This window comes from Haliotis asinina, chromosome 9, assembly GCF_037392515.1.
Source record: "Haliotis asinina isolate JCU_RB_2024 chromosome 9, JCU_Hal_asi_v2, whole genome shotgun sequence".
Classification (NCBI taxonomy): Eukaryota; Metazoa; Mollusca; class Gastropoda; order Lepetellida; family Haliotidae; genus Haliotis; species Haliotis asinina.
In genome coordinates, this window is record NC_090288.1 from 9,605,906 (window position 1) to 9,624,798 (window position 18,893).

The 18,893-nt window shown below is 40.1% G+C and overlaps 1 protein-coding gene across 3 annotated transcripts in view; it reads left to right on the top strand.

Annotated features, from left to right (window-relative positions):
• The first annotated feature begins 297 nt into the window (after window positions 1–297).
• LOC137296110 (potassium voltage-gated channel protein Shal-like) overlaps window positions 298–18,893 on the top strand; it is an 85,738-nt gene continuing 67,142 nt past the window's right edge. For all 3 annotated transcript variants that reach the window (XM_067827791.1, XM_067827792.1, XM_067827793.1), the window contains exon 1: window positions 298–3,517. In XM_067827791.1, coding sequence (XP_067683892.1) covers window positions 2,412–3,517 — 1,106 coding nt within the window. In that variant the 5' untranslated portion in view covers window positions 298–2,411. The remainder of the gene's footprint in view (window positions 3,518–18,893) is intronic.

The following is an 18,893-nucleotide window of genomic DNA, read 5'->3' on the forward strand; positions in this document are numbered from 1 at the left end:
AACATATACATTTTTAAGCATGATAAATATAGGCTCACTACATTGACGTATCCTGTTTGAAGCATGATAAATATAAGCTCACTACATTGACGTATCCTGTTTGAAGCAGGATAAATGTAGTAGCGAAGATAGTGAGCAGATGTGGCGCCCATGGAATGAAACAATCTGCACATTGCAGCTTGTTCTGGGGCAATGACACTTGCATATAATGTAACAGATGTGACCACAGCCACTAAATCATCTGAGAGTTCACACATTGCGACACGTGATCATAAACAAATTATTTTTTATTTTTATTACCTTTGATGCGACGAGAACCTTCCCGCAAATATGACTGTCAAGAGTGCCTCCTAACTGAGTGAATGAGTGAGTGAGTTTAGTTTTACGCCGCACTCAGCAATATTCCAGCTATATGACAGCGGTCTATAAATAATCGAGTCTGGACCAGACAATCCTGTGATCAACAGCATGATCATCGATCTGCACGATTGTCCTCCTAATTGAAACAACATATATAAGGAAGTTATAATCAACAACGTGGATGAACGATTATCCATTATATAATGCGTATGGTATTCTTTGATTGACATCCTAGCAGTGAGCAAATATGCACGGAAATGTACGACAAGTAGACTTTTGGGTATACTGTGCAAACCATGTTCAAGCGAATCAATTATGTAGACCTAAACTGCTCTAACAAAATATGTCAACTTTGTTTTACATTTCTTGGAATAGTAAATTAACATGATATGATTTATTTGCAACAATGTGCAACATTTTAGAGTAAAATATAAATGCACCTTCATATATTCAGTCATAATACTTTAAAAATCCAGCATCAAAACTGAATTTGTTTTATCACGTAGCGCTCTGGGAATAAAATACATCAGTTCTCAATTATCTTTTATCACAAATTACCAGCAGGATATAATCCAAAAGCAACCGGCGGAGCTACCTCCCAACGCAGCACCCCGAGATACTGAAAACATGGTGATGGCAAGCTTCACTGTGTTGAATCCCTGAGCTGTAAGAAGCCCAACACAATCTGTTGCTATGAAATCTCTTTTTCATCACTGTAAAGTTGCATCAGAATTGAGAGGAAATGGACCTCTATAATAGAACGCTCGGTCGTATTCCATTACAAATCTTGCAATTTGTCCAGATCCAAACAGAGCCTCCCCCTGGTCACGGGGGACCTGAGCCATGGAGGATTCCATAATCATTAGAACCTGTTGCTGCTGTGTGGTTCATTAGCTTCCAGGCTATCCTGCTACGATCCGACAATTGAATGTGGTAACGCCGTATCTTCCACGAAGAGGGCAGTCTGTCCGCTCCAGATCCCATAACGCTGTGGACATTACGAAATAACAAACCTGTTGCTCGCAGATGGTTCGCCAGTCCACTTGGAGTTCCGTAACGGTCTGGATGTAATCTGTGTCTTAATGCTATAGGCTTGAGTACATCTCGACTAGTGTTTCTTTCGGACTAGAGGGGGATCCCTCACTAACTCCATATTGATCCTGTTTAAGAATGCACGGCCTGTGTACTTCGGCATCAGAATTCAATTGAGCGGTAACAGCCAGAGACTAGTAATACTGAACCATTTTTCTGTATGAGAGAACGCGCTACACTCGTGGAGTAGGCAGTCTCGCGAAGAAGCCCGTGCCTGTCTTGAAAAACAATGTAGCAATGCATGTGACGTAAACATATATACTGTGCGGACCAAGGCGAATGAAACGGTTGGCTACAACAAGGCAGAATCTGTACCTTCACCATAGCGGCGGGTATTGAATTTTGTATGAGAGAAAACTAATTATGCAAACATCTAGCACGCCAATGGCGAGTAGAGCCAGGATCGATACGGCCGCTCTGCACAGTGTAGAACGAACGACTATGAAGCCTCATCGCCTGGTGCTGCTGTAATACTCGTTGCCTCCCGCCTGAGTGTACCGCCTCGGAAGCAATGGCGACCTGCTCGCATCTCTGGCAGACAGTCTCTTGCTAGCTCGGTCGGGATGTTCTGGTTAAACATGCAGACGACAAAGATGTGAATGCCTGCGCGTGAACAAGTGTCGTCTGCTGGTCGTGGATAGCCGTCAGGGATGTACATTAAGCTGAGGTTTTAGGACACAATGGACAGCCCAGATAATGTAACACTGAAAGTGCCACTGTGTAGCTAGCTAGTCCGCAGGAGGCAAGGCCATTGACTGTAAACCAGATCGACAGAATTTGTCGCCGTAGATCTGATCGGATATATTGTACCTATTGCTTCACCAATGCCGACGGAGTAAGGCGACGTGGTATCACTTCACTTTTTCTTTCTTCTTCACCCTTCACCCCGTTTGTCATTCTAACAATTCAAAATTGTTTTCCTAGAGGATACAGATCTTTTCTCTTCCAAGGGGAATACAATGGCCTCCGTGGCAGCGTGGCTTCCCTTCGCCCGGGCATCCGCTATAGGGTGGGTGCCCATCTCACAGAACCCGCTCCCCCCACCACGGGTTCAGCCAGACCATAAAAGAGGGGACGAAAAACTCAGCATCAATGTGAGCGGGCGTCGATTTGAAACTTGGAGGACTACGCTCGAGAAATACCCAGACACCCTTCTGGGATCAAACGAGAGGGAATTCTTCTTTGACGAAGAATGTAAAGAATTTTTCTTTGACAGGGATCCCGATATATTTCGGCACATTCTAAACTATTACCGAACGGGTAAACTTCATTATCCCAGACATGAATGCATCAGTGCCTATGATGAAGAGCTCGCTTTCTTTGGAATTCTCCCGGACCTTATCGGTGATTGTTGTTACGAGGATTATAGGGACAGAAAGAGAGAAAATAGCGAACGTCTCATCGATGACAAGGGATCTGAGAATGGTGACCCAATACCCGTCGGGAACCTCAGGGAACGAATGTGGAGGGCGTTTGAAAACCCTCATATAGGAACGGCGGCACTAGTGTTTTATTATGTGACAGGATTCTTCATTGCCGTGTCTGTTATTGCGAACGTCGTGGAGACGGTGCCATGTGGTGTAGAGGCAGGAAAGAAGGAAAACCGGTCTTGTGGGGACAGATTTCATGTAGCCTTCTTTTGTCTGGACACTGCCTGTGTCATGATCTTCACTGCGGAGTACTTGCTTCGGTTATACGCCGCTCCGGACAGATGTAAATTTATGCGTAGCGTAATGTCAATTATAGATGTTGTCGCCATCTTGCCGTACTACATAGGACTCGTCATCACCGACAACGACGACGTTAGTGGGGCTTTCGTCACTCTGCGAGTTTTTCGCGTATTCCGAATCTTTAAATTTTCCAGACACTCCCAAGGATTGCGCATTCTTGGCTATACATTGAAAAGTTGTGCTAGCGAGCTTGGCTTCCTTCTGTTTTCGCTCACTATGGCAATCATAATATTCGCTACTGTTATGTTTTATGCAGAAAAGAATGTGACAGACACGAAGTTCACAAGTATTCCAGCGGCATTCTGGTACACCATCGTTACCATGACTACCTTAGGGTAAGTAGTTCTTGTTACCTGACCTGATTAATTCTTCACTTATACATGTCATTAATTATTATCCTCCTCAACAGCCAAACCCCCACAGCTTACGGCCGCCATTGACAAGTCTACAGGTATCCCAGCCAGGCCGTCGCCATTTTACGACAGCCCGTGTCCATTTCTATGGTCAGTTATACTTGTACTCTACAAAGCACACAGCTATCTTTTTATTTCACCAATCAATGGCCAACCAATAAAAGTATATTCAAGATGGCCCCCACTCACTGTCGCGGATGTTCTAAAAATAGAACATAGAGTTGCGAAGGCTGTGAAAAAGTAGGTGCCATGTTAATCATATTTCAGTGTTTTGTGCTTAGTGAGCCAAGGTTCTGTCCAAACCATGTGCTAGGTTGTATATGTCTCCGTACACGTTATGCCACGACTGTTCTATCCACATTCCATACCCCTCAACATGATCAAACTGCTTGTTCACGCCAATCTTGCTGAAATTGTCATCCTATACCTATATTAAGGGCCCACTCAGTTCCAATGACTCTACCCTGGTGTCACTTTCTGCGCCGTCTTCACAACGTCTCTCCAAATCAGTCCCATTGTCAGCTCTATCATCAGGTCATTCTAATCTTATGGCTGCTTGTAGTAATATCTTTGTGTCACAATCGATATGAGGTCTACTTGGAGAGAGAGCATAATGTTTGTTCTTCCAAATATGGCGGCTAAACAGTGTATGTATTCTATTCATGTATTATCTGTTGCATCTTGTACTCTGACAGCGTCAATACTGAAGACGTTGGTATACTGCTCCACCCCCGGTCGTTCTAATGGCGGAGTCTCTAAACGTGGGGATAACTGTCAAATACCGATGTTGAATGTGTTCTTATGTATTAGTTATTCAGAAATGAAATGTCACATCCGTTCACTTTTCCTCCTTGGACCATAAATCCTTTCGACAGGAAGGGAATAACAGAAAGCAATTAGCCTTACGACTCCCCCATAGAACACGCGCGTATGTGTTATTTTCAGAGAAGTGCTTAACACCCTGAGGTTTTAATGCATTGCAACGAGGGCGGCATGGTTTCTGCCAAGTTTTAAATTGATTATCTTAAATTGTCGTCAACAGTGTAGAACCCCGATGTTGCTGCACTAATGAGTCGTGAAATTTAAAAAAAGACCTTATTTACGCCATATTTGACAATGGTTACTGCATAAATGAATGACATTCAATGCTTCATGCTGTAGATTTACGGCTGCAGTGTTGAATGAAGGCGTGTTGTGACCCCGTACTGTGTGCCACACACGCAACAGCTGCACTTAGACTATAGTAGCAGAGTAATGATGCAGCTTATATATCATATAGTGCTGCACAGACTACTAGCTGAGTAATGATGCAGCTTATATATCATATAGTGCTGCACAGACTACTAGCTGAGTAATGATGCAGCTTATATATCATATAGTGCTGCACAGACTACTAGCTGAGTAATGATGCAGCTTATATATCATATAGTGCTGCACAGACTACTAGCTGAGTAATGATGCAGCTTACATATCACATTGTGCCACACAAACTCTACTAGCAGAGTTGATAACAATAAAAATAAGAGCACTTATAAAGCGCTAAATCACACACCACGGAGGGGCATACTCAAAGTACTACAATCTGATTATTATTACCCCAGATAACCCACTCTGCCTGTGAGATGGTTAATAGTCTCATGACCTATCCCGTCGGGTACCTATTTTCTGCTGGGTGAACATAGGCAATTTTGAGCAAAACCAGTTGCCTAAGGTGAGACCATGTGTCTCACGTGCTCAGTTGGGAGGCATCTTAGGCGTCATATACAATGCCACAAACACTCTATTAGCAGAGTAATGAGGCAGTTCATATATCGTATACTGAGATATCATGAATTAATCCACAGGTCGTACTAACTGAGAACTGGTTACATTGTGCTGCACAGGCAATACTTTCAGAGTAATGAACAGAGTCCACTAGTTGATGCACAGTGCTTCACAGAACCTTGTAGCAGAGTAAGGATAGATCTGATATACCATACAGTGCTGCACGGAACACACAATTTGGAGAAACCTAGGATAAAACCAAATTATACTGATCCACGATGGGTAAAGAAGCGAGAGCCATTACATGGAACATATTCATTCATTGCTACTTAACCACTTTTCTGATATATCTGGAATCTGACAACACTGGTCGTGTTGCAAAATGTTACATTTCAGATACCATGTTGTGGGATATATAATTCATTATTTCATGTCCACTTTTCTGATATACACTGAATCTGACAACTCTGGTTATATAGCATAGCTTCGTAAACTCAAAGTTAGTCAGATTGGTTAATCAATCGATGTTACCCGTAGCTATTAAGAAACAGAATGCCAAAATAAGACAACAGTGAAAGAACGTTCCTATTATCATAAAGCACAAATGATTTAAGAAGTTCGCGTTAACTAGGTATATTGTGTACACGCGTTTATGTACACTGTACACTATGTTTTACCTCTTGATGACGAACAATGTTGTTGATCGATAATATCTGATCAACAACTCATGTTAGGCTAGGCTAACTGGGTTAAGTAAATGGAACCTATCTCATTCTCCACGATGGTCAAACAGTATTCCTGTATTTACATACAACATCACAGCCAATAATTGATAGTAGGTATACATATACAGAGTATTATTTCTAAAAATAAGATATACGTAAGATGTACAATAACATATATCATACTGTATAAAACATAATTTTCCAAACAAACAAATTAAATTACGTTTCTTTTCAACTAGAGACACATTTAAAATTGGAAAAAGAATTTACGGGTTAATTTCATGTTTGTGGTATTTATTGGAGATAAGTTGACATTTGGGATAAGGATTATACTACCTTGATGTAACAGTTCCTCATAGGTATTACCTGGTTCCTCATTTCACCTCTTTGTACAAGCTGTCATTATGTACATGTTATCTTATTATGATTCATGATACCTTAATGCCTCTGTGCACTCATTACCTGTAACAAATGTACAAGTTATAAATGTATATTACCAAGTTGATATATTATGAATGCATAATCCTTGAATGCTCTTCAATGTTAGAGAACACGAGAGCTTGTCCTTCAACCACGTTTTGAGCGGTACTGTACCAAGATGTTAAGGAGTGTATTGAGTGCACCCTTCACGCAGTGGCTGGAGAGGCTGTGTTTATTAACCACATGTTGCCGAATATCGCAAAGTGAACAAAACCAATCAATAGTTTCATTGTTTCCATTCAGGTATTCCTATGTCCAGACCATTACGCTGAATCATATAGCCTATATTTGACATCGAGTTTTTTCAAGTGGTATATTATGTGACTCCAGTTTCGATTCGTAGAGTATACTCAACCACCCACAAGCATAAGGGTCCGGTTCCACAAAGCGATCTTAAGTAACGATGGTCGTTAGCCTATATTTAGTATCTGACTTACAACTGATTTGTGGAACAGACCAATAAAATGAGATAGTGACGTTATAGAGTAAGTTGTTCTAGTTGCATTTTCCAGTTTGCTTCCCTTAACAGAAATCTAATTTCTTACCATATGTTGTATATGTTGGTATTCATGATTTAGTGCTCCCGTATGTGTTTATGATATGTAGGTTATTAATAGAGGACATATAGGTTATCGGGAGATAGATAGTTTGTCAAGTTATGTACATAGGTATGTCATGTATGCAGGTAGCTTATTGATATGTTTTCTGTATACGTAAGTTATCGTGAGATTTATACATATACGGAGTTTGACATGTTTTATACATTGGTATCTTTTCATGTGTCATATGCATTAGTAGGTTAACATATGGTGTGTATATAGGTAACTTGTCATGATATATGTTGTATACATAGATATGTGGTAATATCCATAGGTAGAGTTTTATTATAAATGTGTCGGGTGCCATGGTATAACATATGGAGCATTTGGGTTACCATGTTGTTTGTGTACCCAGGTACATTTTTATCTATTGTCATGTACACAAATATGTATTCATGATAGGCTGTGTACATATATTGATATGGTACCATGGTATATGTTATATGTTATATGTTACACGTCGTTATCGTGAGATGTGAGTTCTTATATACACAGGTTGGTTATCGTGAGAGGTTATACATACATGTTGGTATGTATACATGAAGGTTATTATGAGTTCTTATATAGTCAAGTTGGTTATCTTGGGATGTTATATACGCAGGTTGGTTATCATGAGATGTTATATACACAGGTTGGTTATCATTAGTTCTTAGATACACAGGCTGGTGGTCATGAGATGCTATATACGCAGGTCAGTTATCAGGAGATGCTATTTATGCATAAAAGTTATCATGAATTCTTATATGCACAGGTTCGTTATCATGAGATGTTATGTATACTCGTCGGTTATCTTGAGATGTTATATACACAGGTTGGTTATCTTGAGATGTTTTATACACAGGTTGGTTGTCTTGAGATGTTTTGTAAATATATGTATTTAAGTGCGTAATCATTTTGTGATATGTACCTAGCTAGGTGATAGGGAGAAGCCATATATACAGACTGACATGAGATCTTGTATACACATATGGATTAATATGTTATGCTGTGTTTCATGCAAAGGTAGGTTATCATATTTGATGTATATATGTGGTATACATAGATATATTGCAATGTGCGCCATGCATGCATGTGTCTTTATAATGCGTTTGAGATCATCAGTTGCTATACTCATGTAGGTTATCATAAGATGGTATACTCGCAGTTATATTGTAATGATATATTGTGTAGATAAATACGGTATCATGTGTCAGGGATAGTGAAATGTTAAACACTCGCAGTTGTCATGGAAAGATGTACCGAATGAAGTGTGTGCAGAAATGTCAATACTGTTTCTCCCATGTCAAGAATTCCCTTGCTTATGTAAACTTGTTAAAATCAAATGAACTATCTACATTACTTTCAGACGGCGAATTTCTGAATTTTTGTCGTATGACATTCTAAATCCCATTACGTCAAACTTGTAGAGAAACGGTTGCCATGGTGATTTCACGCTCTGTACTCTATACCACAGTGACGCCAAACAGAGAGACATCCATACCTAACAGTAAATTAACTTAGCAGAATTCTGTTACACTTAGCTTGACAATGGTACCCTATAAGAGCACCGTACTGTACGATTGGACTCGCATATACCTCCAAAGTGTTATGTGTCTAATTAACCTACACCCAGTTCAAAACAAATTTTGTAGGTGAACACTAGGATGTCTGACGTGTGGTCCAGCTGCAAGAACGATGGCATGCCGGCAACACATGCTGCACCAGCTAATCGCTAGCACGTGGTCAGGCAATTGTAATCAAATGTTTCATATTATGCTAGGAATGGATAAACCAGTTGGAACATAGCCTTACACCAGCGATCTGGGAATTAATAACCGATATAATTGGAACTAAGTTATTTTTTATGATTGGGTATGAAAAGGGATTATCGATTTTTCATAACAGCGTTTATGAAAAAAATATTAGGCTTATGCGTACAAAATGAAAACATAGATCTAGGGATATTTTACTGCAGAGTTATGACTTCAACGCTACAACGCTGAAGCATGACTATATTGAACTATTTATGCAATATGAGCTCTTTATGCAATGAATATAATACCACAATAAACGTTATGTGTGTTTTCTGGGGAATGTTTCGCGAACTCTGACTTTAGAATCGATACATAATGTTTTATGTATCCCTGCAAACATGTCAACAGCATATTACTGTATATGCTGGTGACTAGCCATGGATCTGAACCCATTCTAGTTGTGAAGCAAGCAGTATATTTATTTGTATGTTTGGTAGTAGTTATGAAGCTACCAGCACCTTCTTCTGTACATGTTACTAGTTTCAAGGCCAGTATGATCTTACTGTATACCTGTTATTAGTGGTAAAATAAGCAGCATATTACTTCATACGTTTAAGTAGTTGTGGGATCAGTATCTTTTTTAGCAAATGTAGGTAGTTGTGAATGTAGCAGCATCGTCATTGATGCCTGTTGGTAGCTGCGAAGTCACCAGGATATTAATTACCATATTTGTCAGTAGTTGTGAAGATACCAGAATCTTCTTGTACATGTTAGTGGTTGTTGGACGGTATGTGATCTTGCTATCTTTCTTTGTACCTGTTACTAGTTGTGAAGTGAGCAGCATGTTACTTTATACCTTTAAGTAGTTGTGGAGTCAGCTTATTTTACTTTGTACGTACTAGTACTTGTGAAGCCATCAGCATCTTGCCTTGTATTGATTGCGCAAAGAAAACCGTGTAAAATATGGATGACACCACGGCGCTGTTGTCCGTGATCACTGGCCCGGAACGGCAAGGAAAAAGTATGAAAGAAACTTCGTTAATTTTGAATGTGCGATTCTTACCACTGGATGGCGTTCCCATCTGTTGGTGGAACTATATCATCAACGGAGACAATTCGTTTGTTGCTTCATGTGCAGTGGAGCATATCAGAAACATTGCAGATGCACGATGGGTAATCTCGCTTTCTCGAAGTAACTTGTAAGTGAGATGTTTTTTGCAATTTTGCGCAGATGTAAGCTACGACTTTTCCATAATCACGAAATACGAAAGACCGAATTAATACTTCGATTTCGAGTATTTCAAGTTTATGAATTTTATCAAATGTTATGAGATCAGTCTTTCGGGTAAAAAGGTGCACGTATTATGCTAAACCGGTGGTACTTCGAAGTAGCAGACGCTCGAACATCTGTCACAGTGCATGTCATGTTGTTAACTAGAGGTAATCGGGCCACAGTTCATGAAGTTCGACAGTGACGGAATAACGATTCCACTACTTCAAACACTAATTCGGGATTATGGGAGGAGAGATAACAAATTTTCCTTCAAGTATTCAACTTCGAGATAAGCATTTTCTGATATGGATACAATTACAACAGTTCAATAACATAATGTGTGCTGCTTCTCGAATGAAATGAGTAGGAAGTATTTTTAAACATACACACACAAACGCACACACAAACCAAATGCGCGCGCACACACACACGCACGCACGCACGCACATACATACATACATACACGTAGTAGTATATCATTGAGTCATAAAGGTTCGAATTTTCGTATTGCCGAATGGTCATGTATAAAAGGGAAAAACAGCATGCAGGTGTCTCGTCCGAATATGGCCGGTGCTTCTTAGTCGTTCTTACAAACGATGTCAGTGACGGTGATCGTGTAGGTTCTGGGCGATATGTAGATTACGCTTGATATTAATTCACAGCCTATTCCCACATCGCAGCTGCAGTCGTACACGGACCACCTGTCGCCACTCTGTACAGGAATTCGGCCATGTCATGGCCTCCTATTGTGGATAAATGTGAAATTAAAAGCATCCATGCGATCGATAGTTCTATTGTAATCTGTAGATGGCGCCCAATTGCCGTAGGTCAAATGTATCGATCTTCATCTTCGATGAGTGATAGGGTGATCAGTTTCGCTTAACTCGACCTCTGTGTGGAGAGTAGCGTTATATATATTAAACGGCGTTGGTGTGTGTTTGACTCTATGTCCATGCACCGAGTGTGATGATGGTTTTGTTATCTAGTTCTGAAAACGTGACGTCCACAGTCTTGTATTTGTAGGTTATCATATTAAGTGTGGTGTGTTGAGTATTTCGTCTCTCAGTTTGATGTGTGTTGTATTGGATCTTCAAGTAACAGAACGTGGTGACAATCCTTGTCTCCTCGAATTACACAGAGCATGGAGTAGTCAGCATTGTATCTTCGAGTTTCACAGGATATGGTGTTTACAACATTGTATCCTTGACGTGTACAAAATATGCGCGGCATTACATCTGCCATTGTACTTAGTGTGTTGTTTGTACAGCAGTGTATCTCCGAATTATAGACATCGTGGTATGTACTATGTTGTATAACATACTAATACAAATTATGGTGGGTACAACATTGTATCCCGGAATTAGAGACATCGGGTGTGTACAATGTTGCATCACCGAGTAATACAGATTAAGATGGGTACAACATTGCTTACTCGAGTTATTCACAGTGTGTTGTCTAGAACATTGTATCCCAAGCGTGAATAGCGACTCGTGAATATGGGATACAGATTGTACTAATACACATGTTAAGTTTATTATACATGGCCATGTCAGACCACACAAAACGCATAATAAAACACAAAGATTATTAAACATGTACTTGTTGTACTTGTGTATATGTTTTATATATCATGCCAAGATAATCTGGCTTTATACAGCTACAGCAATGTTTTGAACTGATATATATGGTTCAAACTTAATGTCATGCTACACTGGCCATGCCAGATGTTCCGCATGGTATTTATTGATGTGGTTAAAGACGTCATGCTTGCCTATCCCTGAACATGAATGTCGTTGGCTTGTTTACTATCCGTATTCCAAGGCTGTACTGAGTGCAAAGCCCATGCATACATAATAATTCTATTCTTTAAAGAGACAAGTTTAGATAAACGGACTGTTTAAAATGTTTAAGAAATTTGCATTTAAGTATTAACATTTGCTATAGACACTTGTTCTAGTCTATATGAATATTGGCTTGTAGTAATGTCTGTGGTACACGGTACCATGTCAGTGGGATTACGATGTGTTGTCGCAAAGAACCCAATACGGCCTCACAGTAGCATTGTATCCATGATAACAACTGTATTACGGATAACAACGTAATTCTGTATACCCCCTCTGTATACCCCTATACAGAATTTGTCACGATCACAAAGTGTTGTCGCAATATCTGGGTTATCTCATTACAGTAGGTTGTTATCCACGTCTACACTTGTAATAAGGACAACAACCTCATAATATAAATAAATAAATTTGTAAATAATTTGTCATGCGCAACATGGTTGTATTCATGTATGCATCATCTATGCCATGCTGGGTACACCAAACTGTTGATTGAGTACATATTTTATTATGCATGTTGGATTTATGTACTCTTATGCTGAGTGTACTACACAGTAGACACGTGATATTTGTGGAGTAATGCTGGGTGGTATTAACATCTTAACATATGGTTGTGTCAATATACTCGACACATCATGTCATGTCAGCATATGGTTGTGTTCATGTATACCGCATATTAGGTCATGCTGACATCATGTCGTGTTTTGTTGTGTGTGGAAATGAGGTTTGATGTCCAGATTCAATAATCTTGGTAATGCTTGCATAGAGTTGTGACCGCATATGCGATACATTAGGTCACATATTAACACAGCCTTGTATTCATATTCAACAATGCGTCATACCAATATTTCAATACATCGCGGCATGTAAGTATATTCACACAGATATTCAAGTTATCATTGTGTGGCTACCCCTTTTCAACCCCAGACAGCTAGGCCATTGATGTAATAGTAACAGAATCACGCGTCAATAACGCATGTGAAAGCCATAACAAATAGCGTACGGAAAGACGTAACCGAGACATTACGTACGAAGAACACACGAGGCTCATCCGATACGTTTGACACACAAGGAAGGGGATATACCATGTGTGGGCAGACGGGAAGGAACACCAACCATGTGTGTAGAAAGACATGATTGTTGGGGGGAGGGGGTAATGGTGGGGAGGGATCTGTTGGGTACGGCTTTACTGAGTGAAAGGGAAAGAGGTGACCCCACAGAATGTATCCATTACACCACCAGGTGGCGCTTCCTTCTCCCCACAACCACCTGTGTGGTACGTGGGATAGCTAGCCACAGGTGGGCCGTCCTTCAAGATTGCACAATTTACCTTTTTAATTCTGTTACGTTTCATTTGAATTCAAATGAACCCCAAACTTCCATAACTAGTAAACATGTAACAATAAATTGAATCCGGAATCGTTGTAAATCAAACTGACGATGGGTTTAGGAGTTTCTGCAAGTCTCTTGATACCCCACGTGGAACATGCTTAATCGTTTCTCACAAAACATCCAATGATCCTTCATTAACATAATTGCTTATTATAAAATCATGGGCGTTTTGAGACAGGCTAAATGGCTGTATCAATCACACTAAGTGAAGCAACGTTTCTGGTTCCTTAGAATGATGCTCAGGCTATGAATATATGAAAGAAAGAAATCATTTTAAATCGAAAAGGACCTCCAGTGAGATGGGAGATTCAGAACCCGAACCATAGGAAATTTAAACTTTCTCTATATAGGGATTTATCATTACAAAAGAACAAGGCGGTCGGGAAAATAATGCCGTTCAATGACTGCGAGGCAGACCGGTGGTTGCTTCGAATTTGCCCTAACGTTCTTTTGGCTACAATGACAATAAGTTCTGTGGCCTGTTAATCCTCCCGAGATCATGCAAGCATTTGTGTGATTCAGAGAACGCGAGTTCCTAGTGACACAACAGCTAATTAATGGGTCAGGAAACCAGTCTATAGATGACACAAAAAAATTCAAGGAATATCCAACACGTTTATTATGAAGCCATTACTGAACTCATTTTCAAATTTTGCCATCTTTACTTGTGTGCATGTCACTGTAGGGTTTGGTCTTGGCTTGTGATTTCACACAAGCTTCAACACTAACGATGAAATTATCATTTATCAAATGAAGCTTCGTGGCCCTCACCTCGTCACCTCGTCACCTCGTCACCTCGTCACCTCGCCACCTCAGCCTGTGTTGGGAACTCCACAAGCCACATCTCCAACACCCAAGGTTAAAGCAAACCCTGTTCCAGGAGATAAGATGATTACAGTTGAGATTAAAGCGCTAATTAATGACTCCGTGATACCTGTATTGACCGATCTCTGCCGCTTGAGTCGCCTTTTACCGCCTGTCATAGCCCGGCACGGCAATTAGTGAGTATCTTTCTAATGACAGTAGTAAATACCATTTACCTTTTTTGGCAATGGTCTTTGTAATAATACTGTAGGCATGCACTAATTTTATTCATTACCAAACAATCAACATCGTAGAAATACCAGTTGTTATAATAACCGATAAATTAGCGGTCGTTCTCTGTAAGTATATGAAATTTATACGCAGGCTCATATCCTGAGAATGCCACTGCGGTAGGCTGTAGTTTGGTCGCCATCTTGCAAGGAAGATTCAGAATGGCCGGTTCTCCTGTCAGTGAAATAACTGCATAGCTGCAACAACGAAAGAAATCGAACATGTTTTATGCATTAAACTGCACGTGGCACGTGCATCAATATGATGTAGATGATCAGAGCACATCTGAGCACACGTGCACGTCCATCACGCTATACACAGGGTAACATATGATCCACAGTATACAAACAATGGTCCATGTTATCGTTTATTGAAACCAACACAGACGGTTCATGAATTGGATTTTGTCACTTGCTGAACTTCCATCACTGTTCCTGTTGTCTGGGTCTCGAGTTTGCAATTGAAAAGTATTGATTTTTGGGTAAGAAAGGTTGAGGATGTGGGATATCTTTTGGCAATTTCGCGGAAGTCAAACCACATGTAAACAAACTACTGCCAGAATGTGCGGACTCTGCAGCACTAGTGGGGAGGTCCTCTCGGGGTAGCTCATTGAGGTTCATGCGTTTTGACATTCATCTATCCCGAATCCAACTATCATCGGTTGCAGGCAGCTTCACCATAGCTTCATTCCCAGGGGGATTTCGGATGTAGAAAGCCGGAGCGCGGCTGGGACTTGTACATAGGGAGGAAATCGCTCTGTGAAAAGTCGGCAACCCTTCCACCTATAACGGTTGTGTCTTATGGTTAGTCCGTCTGTGCTAGAATCTTCTGAAGCTATGTAACCTGAATGTGTGGCGCTTTTGACAACAGATACCACAGAATTCATTTTGTTGTTGATCTAATGCGTCATTAATAGATCTACATGTATTCCAAGGACGCAGTAGCATGTTATTGTATTCTGGTGTGGTTGCTTGCTTCACAAAAGCATCCATAATGCTTTCAGTTTAACTGTAATAATTTCCTTATGGGGTTAGATTCGACTATGGAAGTGAACACGTTTCTCTGAGCGGATGTAATTATACGTAACATTAACATTTTAATATGTCGATGAATAATTTTGATAAAGTAGGTTACCACAAATGATTTGGTCTTAATATTCAGAGCGTTGCCCATGAACGCATTTCTGTAGCTATGACGTCAATGCATACAGAAATGAATAAACTCGCTGTTATGTTACGCTGCTGTCTGATGTTCTAATAGGACTCTGACGTTGAGGGCCACGTGTGTACAGGCCCTATTCTTAATAACGTACAGTACAGTGGAGATAAATGTTTTGGCATTAGAACGTTTTCCCGCATGTTGAAGATGGCATGATGAAGGGTATTCATTAATAATCTCCTAATATACCACCCTGTGACGTTAGTATTTTTCAAAGTTTCGAGAATGTTTAATCCATAGATTCCATTTCGTGTAATAGTGTACGAGTCTGCATAAGGAAAGGTTTTTGTAAAAAGAGACACAACAGCTTTCGCCGTATCTGTCCGGGAGGATAGGGAATTCACCTACAGTGTGAACTTCTTTTTGTCCATGAACCTGTTATCGACAGTCGATGAATATATAATACAAACCTACTACAAGGATATGTTTATCAATAAACATATGTTTATCTTGCATTGCCAGATGTTACCGAAAATCTTGTTCCACACATATTACACATTATGACTTATTAATACCCCGACTAGTTTAGCGGCTGAACAACATTTTGCTCCAGTACGTTGATTTTCCCGATAACACACTAAACATGTAGTGAGATGTTCAAATGAGCCCCAATTTCACCAGCAACTAAAAGTGTGAACGTGAGAGATCCCTCTGGCCATAGATTGGATGTTTGCAGGGATAATCAATTCTTAACAACTATTGGGACTTACATAAACACGGGTCATTAACACAGGTATATAATTAACAGGTATTATGCAAGAAAATCTCAATTTGCACCTATTGCTAGGCAACGCAATTAATGCGTGTGTAGGCGAGGGCAACTGTGCTGAATGCATTAGGTATATGCACTACACGGAGCGTTTCGTTTTCATTACAATTTTAGCATTACTCGAAAATGGAAAAAAATCGATAATGATGTTTTGAATTCTGATATTGCAGTAGGGAAGCTGGTGCACCTGTTGCAAGCTCACACACGGTTACAAGACAGATGGAGCTCACGCTGGTGTGTGTTCTGAGAGGGATGCTACGCGAATAATTGGCAAAGTAATGGGGATGTGTTTAGTAGGGAGCCAACCAGGATGGAAGCTAGTATGCTAAGCCTTTTGGCAACTTTACGTCTTAACATCTCAATATATTACTTGTTCGTCCGCCACGTATTCCTGCGATTTCAGCGTTTACACAACATATGTAGGTGGGGGTACGTATGATCAGGTACACCAGGTCCTCTTAGCGGCGTTATTTAGGTCAAGAATGTTCTCTGTTGTCAGATCAGGGCTACAACATTCCAGGTTTTTAGTTAAAGCTTTCTAAAGGTTTTGTGGTAATATATGCTACAACACCCTTTCCATATTCATCTGGAAACTCTGATCAAAGGAAAGTAATATTTCGATAATATCCGGGGCAGATGTTTATTAATTGGTATGAAAATAGTGATGTTCTTTGTGTTGAGCGTATCCAGTAGCATCGCACAGTAACACAAATTATATCTGATGCATTTACTTATTTCCTTATGTAACATACGTTCTTGTGTGATTTGAAGCTGAAACGTTCCCTAACTCCCCTAACCTATGCATGTGTTCGAGGCTAGTACTACCAACTAACCAGGATGCGCGTAATTGTCCTAGTATTATTGCGCGATAGTAATTCCTGCGCACCTGCTTATAAGACTTGGAACTGCACAGTCGGTGTTTAGAGATAGTATGGAAAGCGTTTTATTGCTTGCATGTGTTTAGAACACAAACCAATTCAATCTCTTGCCTTCAAAAACTCCATGTGCCCATATAATCAACCTGAGTAATTATTATATGTGTTTTGACAAACGGTGCGTCACCATTATAGTAATTATGACATGAGATTATTTGTTTATCGACGATTCCTTTCATGAATTGTAAAAAGTAAAGTCCTAATGTAAACGGACCATTTGTTTACTGAATGTTATTTATTGGTTTCCTATCTGCTAATTATCGAATCGCGAAATATAGACATGATACATATACACAGAATATATTTGGGGTATGCTTTCAAAAACTATGCGTTCTTTTGAAGGCAAGTATCTTAATATAAATGTCAGCAACTAGAATCAAGATCACTAAACATGCATGACTTACAGTCAGGTACATTCAGGTTCGCGTGTACCCAAATGTACTTGGTTTGGAACAACGTTAGTACAGACACAGTTGAATAACATATTTATGCATAATTTAGTGGGGCCGAAGTCCCCGTCCTCGGGGATCCTATTACGATCAACTACCATCCTGACCCCGATCACTTGTGTTTCGCGAGCATCTTCCTGAGTCAAGGGAAGTTAGTTCGACACAACATCTGTTCAACAGGAGCTGTCATAATTCACGTGAGAGTTTAGGTATTCGTTACTGAAGCAACGAAGACGTCCTATGTTTATTCAACGGAAGATGAACCGACATCCAGTTATCTCAGTTACGATGTCCTTGAACTCTCTAAAGGTCAGAGAGATCACACGGCAAGATGTACATTAGCTTTAATCCACTGCAATCCTTAATCTCATTTCGTCTGAGTTGTAAAACCTGCACCTTTTCCTTAAGCTTAAAGTGCTAGACGTATTTACGAACCTGTCCACAGAAACGAATGACTTTCAACGGCCGTGTTATAAATTTGCTTTAAACACAACCATTGTGTCACCGGTGTTTTGACGTAGACTGAGGTGAATGTGTATCCATATATTGGAGTCACGGTCATGGGATCGTGTTGGGGATTGTGAATGTTATGGGAGTACTTTTAATGAAATTGCCTCTTCCGCCTCCACTTAACAGTGGACCTCAAAATAGTATAGTCCCTAATTTGTGATTTGTATAAAGGCGAGACACTAGATATACGGTGTATTGTATATATAGGTGGTTTGTAAGTAATCAAGTCTGGACCCTCCAATCTTGTGACTGAAATCATGAACATCCATCTACACAATTGTGATACGATGACATGTCTCACCCACGTCAGTGAACCGTACCATCCTTTAGTCGTATCGTACGACAACCATGAGTTGCTGGAGACCAATTTTAACCCGGATCTACATACGACGCTGCTACGGTCATCTCTCATGAACAAGACGTGAGGATAAAACCAATATGCCACGAGGCGCACGCTGTAAACCTAATGGGCATTTAAGTAATTTTCCCCTCGTTATCAGCTTCATATAATATAG